Here is a 13,393-nt window from a genome sequence, read left to right on the forward strand (position 1 = left end):
GCCCCAGCACCAGGAGGGTGGGTGCTGCTGAGCAGGAAGCAGGATGGGGGAGGGGCCACATCTGGCTGTTTGGGGGACGTACAGCCTCCCCCAGCCTCATACCCACTGCCCATGCTTCATTTAGATTTACAACTGTAGACAGCAGTGAAGAAGGCAAATATAAAGACATGGACGGTTCAAATTGTTTTTGAACACACCCAGCAGGTACCAAACTCAACTGGTAAGGCCTTTTTAATCAAATGAGAGCTTTGTCTCTCAGACTCATCGACTTTAAGGCCAGAAGGGACCATTGTGATCAGCTCAGTCCTGTGCAATTAAATTCTGGGGTCACCTGCCTGGGTCAGTCATTGCCATCTTCATAAACAACGAGTTTCAGGCCAAGTTTCTTTTGTACTGGAACATGGCTTTGGGTTCCCTGCATTAATAATAGTTAGTCACTGATTTATGCAGGTGCTTGCACACAGCTTGTGGCCAAGTGAGGATGTTTGCCTGCAAGTAGAGGACACTCAAACTGCATTTTGGATTCAAAATCCCTGAGAATCATTCCCCTTTGACACAGTCTTATTCCATGAAGTCAGTTTCAAAGGGGCAGCTTTGAGATGCTTCCAAGAGGGTTTCCCCCTTCCATTCTCTCAACCTCATGTTTGGATGTTAAGTGTTACATGAAAGAAACAACATGGAAGTCAAACTTAAAGGAACTAAAACCGACTCCTTGTCCCTCCCCTCGCTCTGAGTGATCACTCATTGCCTGAGGAGACTCACACCTTAGTGCTCTGGTGATGTTGAAGTGAGGTGCCATAATGTCTGGGGCAGGGGGAGGGAGGGGGTTGTTAAAGTTTGGGTACCAAGCTCTCCTTTACATGACACTGGAACAACACCCTAATCTTACCCCTTCAGAAGCAGCACTGCCTTGTTCACGAAGTCACCTCATAGTGTTGCTGTGGCGGGGCCGAGAAATGGGACTAGGTGAGGAGTAATCCTGGAAGCTCCCCCACTGTGTGGAAGTGCTATAAAGCAGTGTGTCAACCTTTCCAGCCTACTGTACCCCTTTCAAGAGTCTGATTTGTCACATACCCCCAACTTTCACCTCACTTCAACTTACAAAATCAGACATAAAAAGACACAAGTGTCATAATTCACGGTTACTGAAAAGTGCTGACTTTATTTTTTACCATATGATTATAATAGTCAATTGGAATATAAATATTGTACTTACATTTCAGTGTATAGTATAGAGCAATAGGAACAAATCATTGTCTCTGAAACATTAGTTTGTACTGACTTCGCTAGTGCTTTTTATGTAGCGTGTTGTAAAGCTAGGCAAATACCTACATGAGTTGATGTACCCCTTGGAAGACCTCTGAGTACCCCTAGCCGTGCACATACCCCTGGTTGAGAGCCACTGCTATAAAGTCTCACTAGCACATATTGGGGTGATAAGCCTCTGGGGTAGACTGGTGCCTAAAACATGCAGCATGTGAGTGTGTTGTTACTGGCACTGGGCATTTATGGCAGGTGGCCATCCTAGTGTCTCCTCGTGGTATGGGGAGGCCTTGCAGGCATGGTTCCCTCAACTAACTCTCTTCTGGAGTTCAGAAATAAACCACCCTCATCCAGAGTCTTTAAACAATATCCCCCTACTTTTAGGGTCTAATTTATTTAGTTTAATTGGCCTACCCCCAAAGAGAGCTTCCCTTTAGGTGCAGGGATCCCCCAGCCTCCTCCTTGGCACAGGAGCCCAAAGCCCAACAAGGAGGGCTGTGCTTATTAATTCAGGACAGCTGTGGCCTCTAACCAGCTCCTCCCCAGCTGGCCCTTCTTACCTGAGTGCTTTTCTCCCTGGGTTTGGAGAGCTTCCTGGGCAGTAACCTTCTTCTGGTGGTGTCTCCCTGCTTTCAGAGAAGAGGCAGAATATATACAGCCCTGTTTCCCAGAGCTGGTCCTGGTTGGTTGGAAGAGCAGGGAGCCTTGCCCCACCCTCTTTACAAGGCTCTGGGCCCTGGACCCTTAAAGGAACAGTAGCACACATTTCCCCAAACACAAAGTATTCTCCCCGTGACCACTTCCTCTCTCCCCATAGCTGCCTCTGCCCTTTTCTTAATCCCTTGAGTACCTCAGAACCCCCCAAACCTCTCAGCGGGGTCATGTTACAGAACAAGGCTTGGCTGACCCCCTAGACGCTATTGTCCTTAAGGGGACAGACTACCCCTGTTACAGCACTGTTCTCCTTACACCCTTTAGAAGAGAGAACATTTGTTTTCATAACCACTTATATCGCTACACAAGGTTTTCAACACGAACGCCAATAAATCTGGTCTTCGGCACAGGAGGGCTGCTTGATGGGAATCACTTGTGCGATGCCTGCACTGTAACTTACGCTCTCTCTCTCTGCCCACACAGAAAAGAACGGCTTATCATTTATTGAGACATCTGCTTTAGACTCTACGAATGTGGAAGCTGCTTTCCAGACTATTCTGACAGGTGAGCCTCGTCGTGCTTGGTGCGGTCTGCGCGTGCTGTTCAGGGGAGGAACTGCAGATTGCGTGCATCTCTGCCATTTGAACATGGAATTTTTCCTAGATTTAGAGACCGCAGGCCAGATTCTTTAGCCTGCTGATTACAGCACTAGCCTAGGACTTGGGAGACCCGGGTTTAATTTGCTGCTCTGTCACAGACATCCTGTGTGATCTTAGGCAAGTCACTTAACCCCTCTATGCCACAGCTCCCCATCTGTAAAAAATGGAGAGAGCAGCACTACCCTACCTCACATGAGGGTTGTGAGGATAAATACCGTAAAGATTGTGAGGCACTCAGATGTTATGGTGCTGGGGCCATGCAGGTACATTAGATGTTCTCCACTCTGCACAAGCAGTACATAATGGCTGGAAACTGGCCACATCTGTGTGAGGGTAATTCCCAGCAGGCCTGGCACAGCACCAGCATAGCCAGCTTGAACCCCACTTCCTGCAGCATGTTGAGTTCTGACAGCTCTCCCTAGTTGATTGCCCCTTGTGGGCTATAGTCAGCCAGTGCAGATTAGAACAGCCCAGAGGGCCCTCTAAACTGCTATAATCGACACAAGACCAGCTCTGGAGTAGAACCAACCACAGCATCAGAGAGCTGCAACCAGCTCCTTTGTGGTGCCCCTGCAACTGTACTCAGCAATGAGTCTAGCCCATATACCTTTGCATCTATCCTGTGCCTGCCCGGCTGACCTGTCCTGGTAGGAGTGCTGTCCTACTTCTAAAATATACCTGCCTCTATATTGTTCAGCACCCACCCACCCTCCATTCCTGTGGTAGGAGGCACTAGGCTATGTTTGAATGTGGTGTTATCTGGAAAATGCCCATGTATAGGCCAGAGAATTTAATACTTTGTGTCTTTAAAATGCACTGAAGAGGACCATACTGCCAGCAGCTATATTAGAGTGTGAAAATATTAGAGGAGAGAACTTGCACGCAATCATTCAATATTCATGAATTACCTTGGAGATCACTTTGAGGCAGGACAATTACTTATTGCAATTGATCTTGTCTGAGCTTACATCTGTTGTACATACAATGAAGCAGTCCTTGCTGATTACTAGGTAGTTTGCATGTTTTTTCAAGAACAGACAGGTATTGGTTAACAAACAAAGGAGGTACCCAAAGTGTCAGGATTTTTTAAAGAATGCTACATGTTTGAGACAGATTCTCTTCTTCATGAATTTCCTGTTTAACAGAACTTAATTATTACTGCAATTGAAAATACATTTTTAATGTTTCTTGGAGACTCTTGAAATGCTTTTTTAAACCCCAGATCCCTCAGCATCCCTGTACATAAGTGTACCCATTTTACAGACAGGTGAACAGAGGCCCAAGGAGGTTAATTGACTTGCCCAGGTCCATGTAGAGCTGGGGGCAGAGCTGGGATTAGCATGCAGGAGTCCTGATTCCCAGTTTCTCCTCTAACCACCATTTGTGGCTCTTTTTTAAAAAAACAAAAAAAAACAAAAAAAAAACAACTTCCAATCAGTCATTGGTGGTTGCTGTGAATACTAAAATTAAGGCTGAAAGAATAAATCCCATAAAACTGGAAAACACAAGGAACATTATCAACCTGTATATCGATTGATGCTATCTCTGGGTGTGGGGCAGGGGAGTGGTTGACATGTAATAGGTAGACAGCATTAGACAGGTGCTAGCAAGCGTGTTGTAGTTCTGTCTTCTCCATCCACTTCCATTTCAGGCAGTCCACAAGGTTCAGCCTGAGACATGCCCATTTTGCACAAGTGTCTTGGTGGAGGGCAGTTAGAAAGACTGCTTCTCTTGAGTCCCAGCAACCAAATACCCTCACCATCTCCCAGAGTCATGTACATTTCACCATGTGATCAATGTATGTCAGAATGTGCACAGTGTGTATTTATGGGTGCATTCTACACTTCAAACTGAATAGCTTCTCTTCAGCTACACTGCCCGCCCCATCTTGACTGTTGGGAGAGGTAAGGACCCTTGGCACAGGTGTTAGTATTTAGCTTTAGTTCAGCTCTGGCAGTGTAAAGGAAACGGAAATCTGGAAATCCAGCAGATAGAATGTGCTGTATAGGTTGGTTTCTTCCAAAGCTGTCAAATTATGTAAAACTCATCAGCAAATTGCCCCTGGTTTATTGCTGCACCATACTGTTCCATAATGGCATTTGCTGAGGCTGAAAGTTTGTTTGCACCAGGCTGCAGTCTGATCTACATACAGCTGGGCGACAGTCAGACTAATGCCATGGGGAAGCAATTTACCTCTTGGGGAATAGCTAGATGAATGAAGGCTGTTTTCAAAGCAGCCTGTACTACCTTGTCTTACATGCCCTTATCAGCATCATCTATTCCAGAAGTTGTTTTTGATTATAATTAGTGGAAGTTCTATTTCCGTGCTTAATTTTCCTTTACGAGGTGCATTTCGTAATTGGAGAATAAGTGAATCAAATCCTGCCCTCACTGGCTTCGGGAAGGTTTGGTTGCTGTTCAACAAATGTAGATGTTCCCTGCGTGTTGGTGACAGTGTGTTAGATAAAGAATTGTTGGGCATGCAGATGGTGTTCCTGTTCGGGGGAGTTGGAGCATGTTTAAGGAAACGCTTCTACTGATTAGAGAGCATGTGGCTTGTTCTAGTTGAGCTCCTGTGTCAGGGAGATAAAATGAAGTAAATATATTAGCAGCAGGTTGCCTCCAGCCACACTTCAACTGGCATGTGAAGGATGAATGTTCTCCCAGTAAACTTCTTGAAAACACTTGTCATAGCTGGCTCTTTCTACCCAAAACCTACTAATGATTATGGGGGGTTACTTCAAGTGTGTGCAATTCAAATTGGTTGGTGCTATCCAACCCCTGCTTGTTCTGCACAGTTTACTCTTGGTAAAGGGTTATGGCCCTGACACCTCTACGAATAGGGTGTCTGAGGGTGAAGCACTTCTTATTCTTCTACAAAGCAAATCCGATCAGAGCCATAATAAACTGAAAACCCGACAGGCTAATAACCGATGTGACACACAGAAGGAGAGACTCTGAATGCTCCGTCACGTCCCCCAGCGTTAGCAGTGTTGGAACTGCGCTGCAAACAGGCTGCGACTGCTGTTTCCACATCTAGTCGCTTATGCAACCTTGCACAGAGCCGGTCTGACATGGTGTTTCAAAGCACTGGCAGCTAGCCTGTAGTAGGGCTCCCAACAGTGCTAACTGCACTCCAGCTGAGCTGGTGTGTGTTCTAGCTAGAGCCATTTCTCTGGAATGCGTAAGACCAGCGAGGCCAACTTCAGGGTTCTCCAGCACCCGATAAGAACGGTGCCATTCACAACCCTTTTTTTTTTTTAAAAGCAGCTTTAAATGTTCGTGGGTGTGGGAAGGATGATTCCCCTGCTGTTATGGCAGCTTACACATGTGCCCGTACTCCACCCCGATTGCAGGTGGAGGGGGGCAGAATGCCCTTCCTCAGTCTTGTTGCTCATGATGGGGTGTAGATGGAGTAGCAGCTCATACCTAGTGAGCGCCCAGCTTGGTGCAGGGTTCAGCTGCTCAGGAGTACAGGTTTTGGACTGTTACCAAATCAGGCAGTGTCTGTCCTTCTGCAGCCAAAGCAGATGATCCAAATGGCATTGTAAACAAGGCAACATTTAGACCTCGAGGGCCTGATTCCCATGGGCACTGCTGCACGCTGCTCTGGCAATGCACGGGGGCCTTACAGTGAGTATTTGTTATAACTACAGCCACTGTAAAGTCCTCTGCATGGCCAGAGCAGTGTACAGTGGCCTGAGTGTAAGTGGGAATCTGGTCTCAAGTGTGTGCCATGCTGTCTCCTCCTTCCCCCTCCCAACCCCTCATCAGCCTTTTTCTTGCTGATCTGCCCTTCCTTCTCACCTAGTGATTTGTAACACTACTTCTGTGGGGGGGTTCCTGCCAATGACAAACAATCTGGGGATTTTCCTGTTAAAGAGCTTGGTGCTTCTAAGAATGAGGGCAACACAGCCGTGGCCTAAGCAGGCCCTGTGCAAGGTTCCTCCTAGAGCAATGTCACTTGCCCAGCCCTGTTGTGGTAAAAGGCCTCTTCTGAGCAGAGATTGCCGATTACAGTGAGCACTTCATAGGGACTGGGATTTTGTTGTTGCTGAATGGATTGTAAAGTATTAATCTCTCTCCTCCTGCATATCTTCACTAGCATGCAATCCTTAGGGACTGGCCAGTTGTATAGCATAGGCCTTCATATGGTGATGATCTTCGTGCAGTCCTCAGAGCCTCTGCTGCTGATGCCACAAGATAATACCGTGCGGAGGGCAGGCTGTAGCTATCACATGTCGGACCAGGGTAAATTTGAGCACCCAAAGGAGGAATCAACAGTGCATCAGTCTGTGAACTGCCATCCAATTCTTGGGTAGTGGTGGTGAGAGAGCTTGAAGCCTATAGGATACGGGGACATGAAAACAGAAGGCTCTCTTTTGTAAACTGCAAATCTTTGCTCGCAGCTGTGGAACAGGATGGGTGTGATGTCGAATGTTTCAGGGCTGTTGGTACTAATGCACTGGAGTGTGTGCTCAGGAATGCTTCTTCATGAAAGTACTGTTTTCAAGATTGGTGGCTGCAGAGGTTATCCGCTGCTGGTGAGTTATAACTATAAAGGCAGCAGCATTCACTTGTTTTTAAATAGTAATAGGTCAGATTCTGCCATTAGACATGCACAGGAAACTCTGACATCAGTAGGAGCAGTGCGATGGTAAAACTTGGCCGGAAGATCTTGGTGCCTGAGGAGCTCTGATTCCACCCCACCCCACTCAGCAGTACTTCAGGGTAAAATGCCCTGTTGCATGATGAGCTGCATGTGCTATCTAAAGAAGAATTTAAGTGTTCCATGGGAGGTGATATGGTGTGTGGGTTTTTGGCTTGTAGAGCAGACTTTGTATGATGCATAAACTCAGTGTGGGCCTTTAGAATTGCTATCTCCGCAATCCTGGGGACTTAAGTGCTGGAGACCCGTTGGAGGAATGTGTGTATTTCATTGAAGTTCACCCCATCTCCAACCTGAATTTGCTCCTACGCACAAGAGACCATTAATGCTATTTCAGGCTGCTTTGGAAAGACATGACTGAAAACTTTAGTAATTCTGAAACCAGAAACCCTCTTCCTTTCGGTGTGGCAACTGTTGGGTTTGCTTATATCAGCAATTCACTTGTGTAGCCAACTGTGTCAAACTGAGATGATCCTAACAGGTTCTTCCTCTTGTATTTAATGAGATGTGGGATGTCAGTTCTGAATACCTAACTTGCTGCTCTTCTCTGAACGAATGTGCCACTGGCAGATACTGGTATTTTCTTTGTATTGTCAACAAGCCTTGTGCACTTGGCACGTGTGATTTTGTCTGTTTGCCCTGCTAGTCAGCATTCAGATGGCTGTATGCACTTGTGCTGTCTGTCCTGCAGGAGAACTTCAGGTCTGACTTGCCTGTTTGGTCCTTTGGTGACTGCATTTGCTGGGGTTTAACTTTGTTCACAACTTGTTCAAAAAAGCCCTTTCCTTGCACCTTTATCCCAGCCCCACTTTCTGGAAGCCCTCTTTCCAGCACACTTCCTATTAGCTACAGAAGCAGACACAGAGCTCTGTGTATTCAGCCCTTAGCAGCAAATGTTAGACTTATCTGTGCATGTTTGCTCAATTTGCTTGTGTTGAAATGTCCGGCTGTTCACTTTTAAGCAGTTTGTTGCTCACATTCTTAACAAATGCTACTCTCTAGTGGAAGAAATATTTCTTGGTTTGGGGTTAAATAAGGTGCCAGTCAGGCAATTGTTATCGTACCAATAACTGACTGAGACCCTCCAAAAGAACTCGGATCACAGCTTTCTGTGCAGCGAGGGATATTTGCTGAGCTATGCTTTTTCCTCATTCTGCCCCAGAAGAAAGAGTAAAGTGCAAATGTCTCGTACTCCAGCTTTCTGAACTCATATGGAACTCTTACAGCAGCATGGTGTACTGTGTAGTGTGGGGCAGCAAATGGCTAAGTGGAGAAGTTCATTTATTCTTTCTCCCTCCCCCGCCCCCCCCGAACAGTTCCCCTAGCTGTAGCAGAGTGTGAGACAGTACCAACTGGCATACTTCACTCTAGGGTAGCTTTGGACTGAGCTCAAAAAACTTTTCCACTTACCTAAGAAAAGCTTGAAAGAGGTCTGTAGTTTTGAATGAGATTCTCTCATTTACTCCTCCATTTTGAGGCAAGTTTCCTTGCTAAAGCCAGCTGTCTGCCCATGGTTACACTGTGCTTTCTTTCTCTTTGAGCATTTGAGATGCACTCACGACAGCTGCAAAAATGCTTAATGCCCATGGTCTGCTTTGCACTCACTACAGGCCATTTTGAGGTGAGGCATCAAATCCAAGTGTGTGCTGCACCTTTGAGGCACTAGGAATGGCACAAGAATTTGAGCCGAGCTTTCCATTTCAAGCTTTATTTTTTCAGTCTGGAGTCCAAATTTTGCCTATAGATTTAAAGTCAGATCTTTGCTGTTCAGACATGGAGTACTTTCTGTAACTCTCCCCAGGTTATGAGTGTCATGGATCTAAACAGAAACAAGGCCTGTCCCATAGTCTGGACACCTCTACAGAATTTTTTAAAATCTAAGACTGCGTCTCCAACAGCAAATACATCAGACATAAGATAGGCCTGAGGGTCTTTTGGAGCAAAGGAGCAACTGCCCCTCTGAGCCCTCTCCAAAAGGTGGGAACGTAGCTGCCAACCAGCTCCATTCATCCATGTTAGCATCTGCAGATGTATTCACAGCCTTAGGGCTCATCAGGACCAAAAGCTGTCTACAGCTCTTAAAAACTAGCATGGGCATTTTAGTCTCCCATACCCTAAATCTCTTGCTAGCAAGTTCTGGCTACAGAATAGCTCTCTTCAAGGGAAGTAACAATAAAAGCAAAGGTGTAGAGAACTAGAAATAGTCTTGTAAAAAGCAAATGATCTGCCTTGGTCACAAGATACTGGAAATGTGATGGTACAGATTAACTGATTGTGAAGATATCTGTATGATGTTACCCACACAGCTGTACTTCTCATTTTGTTATGAGGTATTGACAAACTTTGCTGGTTTATATATAAAGTCCAGAAGATGCTAAACTTGAGTAACTTATTGGCGTTGCTGTGATTGAAAATATGTACATAGTAACTGGTTCCTGTTCTTGTTTTCCAGAGATCTATCGTATTGTTTCTCAAAAGCAAATGTCAGACAGACGTGAAAATGATATGTCTCCAAGCAACAATGTGGTTCCCATCCATGTCCCACCAACCACTGAAAACAAACCAAAGATGCAGTGCTGTCAGAATATATAATTGTTTCTTCTTTCCTAAAAGGCTGTGTATATTCCCCAGGTCCAAGATTTAAATATATTTGTAATTCTTGTGGTTAATTCTTTGTGTTCAATTACTTCCTCTTATTATTCCTTCTGATCTTATTCATGTCTTAACACTTTGATTTTAGTGTTAAAATCATTATTGCTTCCAAATGGCTGCAGCATTTTCATAACTCTGACTCACCAGTCTTGGTTTAGTAAATTGTTTGAAATTCTAATAGATTACTTTCCAACTTGATGACCACTAGTTGGGTTACTAGAATGTCATCTTGTAATCAAGCTCAGAAATGTTAATTCTGACCTTCCCAAAACATTACTGTCAATGTTAATGAATATCTCTGGGCTATTTAAACTAGATCATCTTTCCTCACTCCAGCTGTTATATCTTGCATCCAAAAATTGCTTATGAAACACCCATTGCTCTTAAATGCAATTTTACAGTAAAGCTAAATGTTTTGGTTACATCGTGAGGTGGTCAAGGTATGTGGATTTTTATTACTAAATATTAGGGCAGAAACGATTCTTGTTTTGCATCTAAGCTGGAGACTTCACTGTGTGCAATGGTGCTCTTGAGTTCTAATTGTGCAAATGAGGTCGTCATGGTAGGAGGCTGAAATGGGAGACACTAGTGGGAGCTCATTCAAGGTGCCTCTTGTGAAATAAGACAAAGCAACATGAGCTAAGTAACGGATTCACTTTTCTCTCTTAATATTGGGACTTGCATCACTTTGTGTTGCCCAGGAACTGGACTCCATGGTGCTGGCAGTATCAGAGGATGAGAAAGTTCTTCCTTTCCACAATGAGTAGAAACTTGAGGGATATTGTATCATGGATCCATAGTTTATTTATATTTGCAAATGCTTAATGCTGGGGTCACCAACTTCCATGATGTCTAAAGAATTTATAAAGGACCCCTGCAACAGTGGCTCCATTCCATTGGAAGCATTGGGTAGTATAATCTGGAATAGTTTCCTTATTGAAAGTATGTGTGGCTAATAGACTGATTTCAGTACAAGTCAGTCAGCAGTTGACATAGACTGTTGAGGGATGATAAGGTTGTGAACTGTGCCTTCTGTCACTATACTTTCGAAAGTACTGCAGAATACTCTCTCATCTCCAAACTGTCCACTAAATGGCTTGAGTGATTGGCACTTAAACTCCTACAGTATTTAAAAAGCTATGAAAAACTATTGGAGCAGGGTGGGTGGGAGGAGAGACATTCCTCAGACACTGATACAATCAACCTAGAACATCCGTGTGTGGGCATGCACAAGTTGCTGCATTGATTAGCCAACCTTTCGGTCTTGCGGTGCTCATGATGTGTAAGGCACACGGAAGGCATTGCTGTAGTCAGTCTTTTTTTTTTTAATCCATTTCTCCTATTTGTGTATCTGTTCCGAAGATGCTATTGGATCTGTTTGTAAATTACTTTGTATTTTATGCACGTTCTGTAACTTTTTTTTTAAAGATTGATTTAAAATAGTCATTCATGATAATAAAGAATTACAGGGGACAATTCCATATAGCGTCATGGGCACTTTTTTGGGAACTGGAGTTCGTCTTGGCAAAACGAGGTGTCTTTCAGAGTACATGTTATGTATGCAACTACAGATGTGCGTGGTCATGGAAGAATTTCCAAAGGTACAGCTGAAGTACACCTAAAGCAACTGAAAACAGAAGGGACAATGCTGCTCAATTCGTCTCTCACCTGCGCATGTTGAAGTGTTTTGAATCCAGGCCTGCAGTTGTCTGTTTTAGTGGCACACACATTCACCATATACATTTTTGTGCCCTCAGCTGCACTCCGTGCCTTGTCCAATGGTTCCATCATTTTCACTTGTAAACAGTTTCTGCAAGCTTTCTTTCAAATAATGGTCACGTAGCCAAGAAAACTAGCAGTAGTATTGGAGATCAAATGCAACACCCTGCCAGCTCTTTCTTCAATTCTTTCAGTTCCTTCCAGCCAAAGTTAATCTTGGTGCACTAGAACTGGGTAAGGTGTTACCTTTGCCAGTGAGTGCTGTTCTAAGCAGCCTCATGCCTGGTCAGTACAGAGGGGAGACTTGCAAGGAAAACAGTGTGGAAGGCAGTACTCCTGGTGATCCAACAGGTGGCATTCATCCTTCTGAGTCATCACTGAGCTAGTGCCTGGTAGGGTTTCTGATGAGAAATTACAGGGAAGCCCTGCCAATGGTTGTGACCACTAGAGTAGTCTCCTAGTATTTCGTACAAGACTTGGTTAAGGACATGGACAATGACCTTCTCAAATGGCTGTAGCACGAACTGCAAACACTGGAAGTCTTTTCACTTTCCCCCTCAAACTTTTGTTGTGTTATGACTGTCCAGCTCAATAATTCACCTCCCAGGAAACAGATGGCCATGCTAAGGCTTAACATACCTTATGTAAAACATATCATTTCCTTGCTGATGCCAGGGAAAAAGTGAAACCCACCGAAGTGCAGAAATTCTCACTGAAGCCTGCCCAGCTCGTCTCCCCACTTGGCCCCTTTTTAGCATGGAGGGTGACTCCAAAATTGCCTCAGGAGCTGTGCTGCATTATTGGTGCAGAAAAAGGTAGGATAACCGTAACGATCCGGGCACAGAATCCCACACAGGAATCTTTTGCAGGAAAAAAACAACCACCTAGGTTCTGTACGTCTCATGGATTGCTGCAATTTGGAATGATAAATTCCATGAAATACTCAAGAAAAATACTAAATTATACATATTTCAAATATAACAAAGGCAACTGTGCTTGTCTGTGTATTACAGAGGTGAGTTCTTACCCACTGCAAGTTCTTGCGGGGTAGTGCCCATCTCTGCAATATGTTTTGTCCAAATATGTAGCACCATGTTAAGCTCTGATCGCACCCACCTGTAAGCGGGGTTGGTCTTGTTCATTACGCAGCTGGGTAAACCCCCAAGGAATAAAAAAGTCCCTTTAAGCGTTCATGAGCGGTCACGGTTCCTTCTGAGCTGGTGCTGAACAAATGACGCAGCAGGGGCCTTACTGCTCTTCCATTACAGATTAAGCTCTCAGCAGTGTACGTGACACTGAATCTTCTCACACAGGTGACTTTTCATTATAATATATAGCGCTGGGGCACCTGCATAAGCTTTTGGGGGGGGGGGGCCTCTAAAGTTTTCATTAAATTATAAAATGGGGTTGATCTAGCAGAAGCCTTTACTTACACACACTTTTTTTGAAAGCCCAAATCTTAGCAATTATAAACCCATCTTGCAAGCACCAGTAGTTTCCGTCTTGTATCTGTGGTAAAGGGTGCAGAATTATTGTCTATAGCACCTTATTACAATTACTTACATCTAGCTGTTTAAACCTGATGAATTTCCAGCATTGAATAGCGTAGGGAGTGGGGTTTGGCAAATAAGAGGCATGTGTGTGGCTTTGGTTAACAAGATTTTTTTTTGGACATTTGAATTGCAAGTATTGAAAGTCTCAGTTTAGCAGTTCACTACACTGCCATGGAGAGAGCTTAATTTTGTAGCTGCTTCTGCTGCACAATTTAGCTTCTAAT

At 44.5% G+C, this 13,393-nt stretch overlaps 1 protein-coding gene and 1 long non-coding RNA gene across 3 annotated transcripts in view; one reads left to right on the forward strand and one right to left on the reverse strand.

The window, feature by feature from the left end:
- Window positions 1–1,947, reverse strand: part of LOC119567173 — a 27,280-nt gene extending 25,333 nt beyond the window's left edge. Inside the window, exon 1 of the long non-coding RNA XR_005227022.2 lies at window positions 1,824–1,947. This is a non-coding gene — a long non-coding RNA (uncharacterized LOC119567173). The remainder of the gene's footprint in view (window positions 1–1,823) is intronic.
- Window positions 1–11,378, forward strand: part of RAB11A (RAB11A, member RAS oncogene family) — a 24,123-nt gene extending 12,745 nt beyond the window's left edge. For both annotated transcript variants that reach the window (XM_037910493.2, XM_007059487.4), the window contains 2 exons: window positions 2,401–2,481; window positions 9,698–11,378. In XM_037910493.2, coding sequence (XP_037766421.1) covers window positions 2,401–2,481; window positions 9,698–9,837 — 221 coding nt within the window. In that variant the 3' untranslated portion in view covers window positions 9,838–11,378. The remainder of the gene's footprint in view (window positions 1–2,400; window positions 2,482–9,697) is intronic.
- Window positions 11,379–13,393: the final 2,015 nt, after the last annotated feature.

Source organism: Chelonia mydas, chromosome 10 (assembly GCF_015237465.2).
Source record: "Chelonia mydas isolate rCheMyd1 chromosome 10, rCheMyd1.pri.v2, whole genome shotgun sequence".
Lineage (NCBI taxonomy): Eukaryota > Metazoa > Chordata > Testudines > Cheloniidae > Chelonia > Chelonia mydas.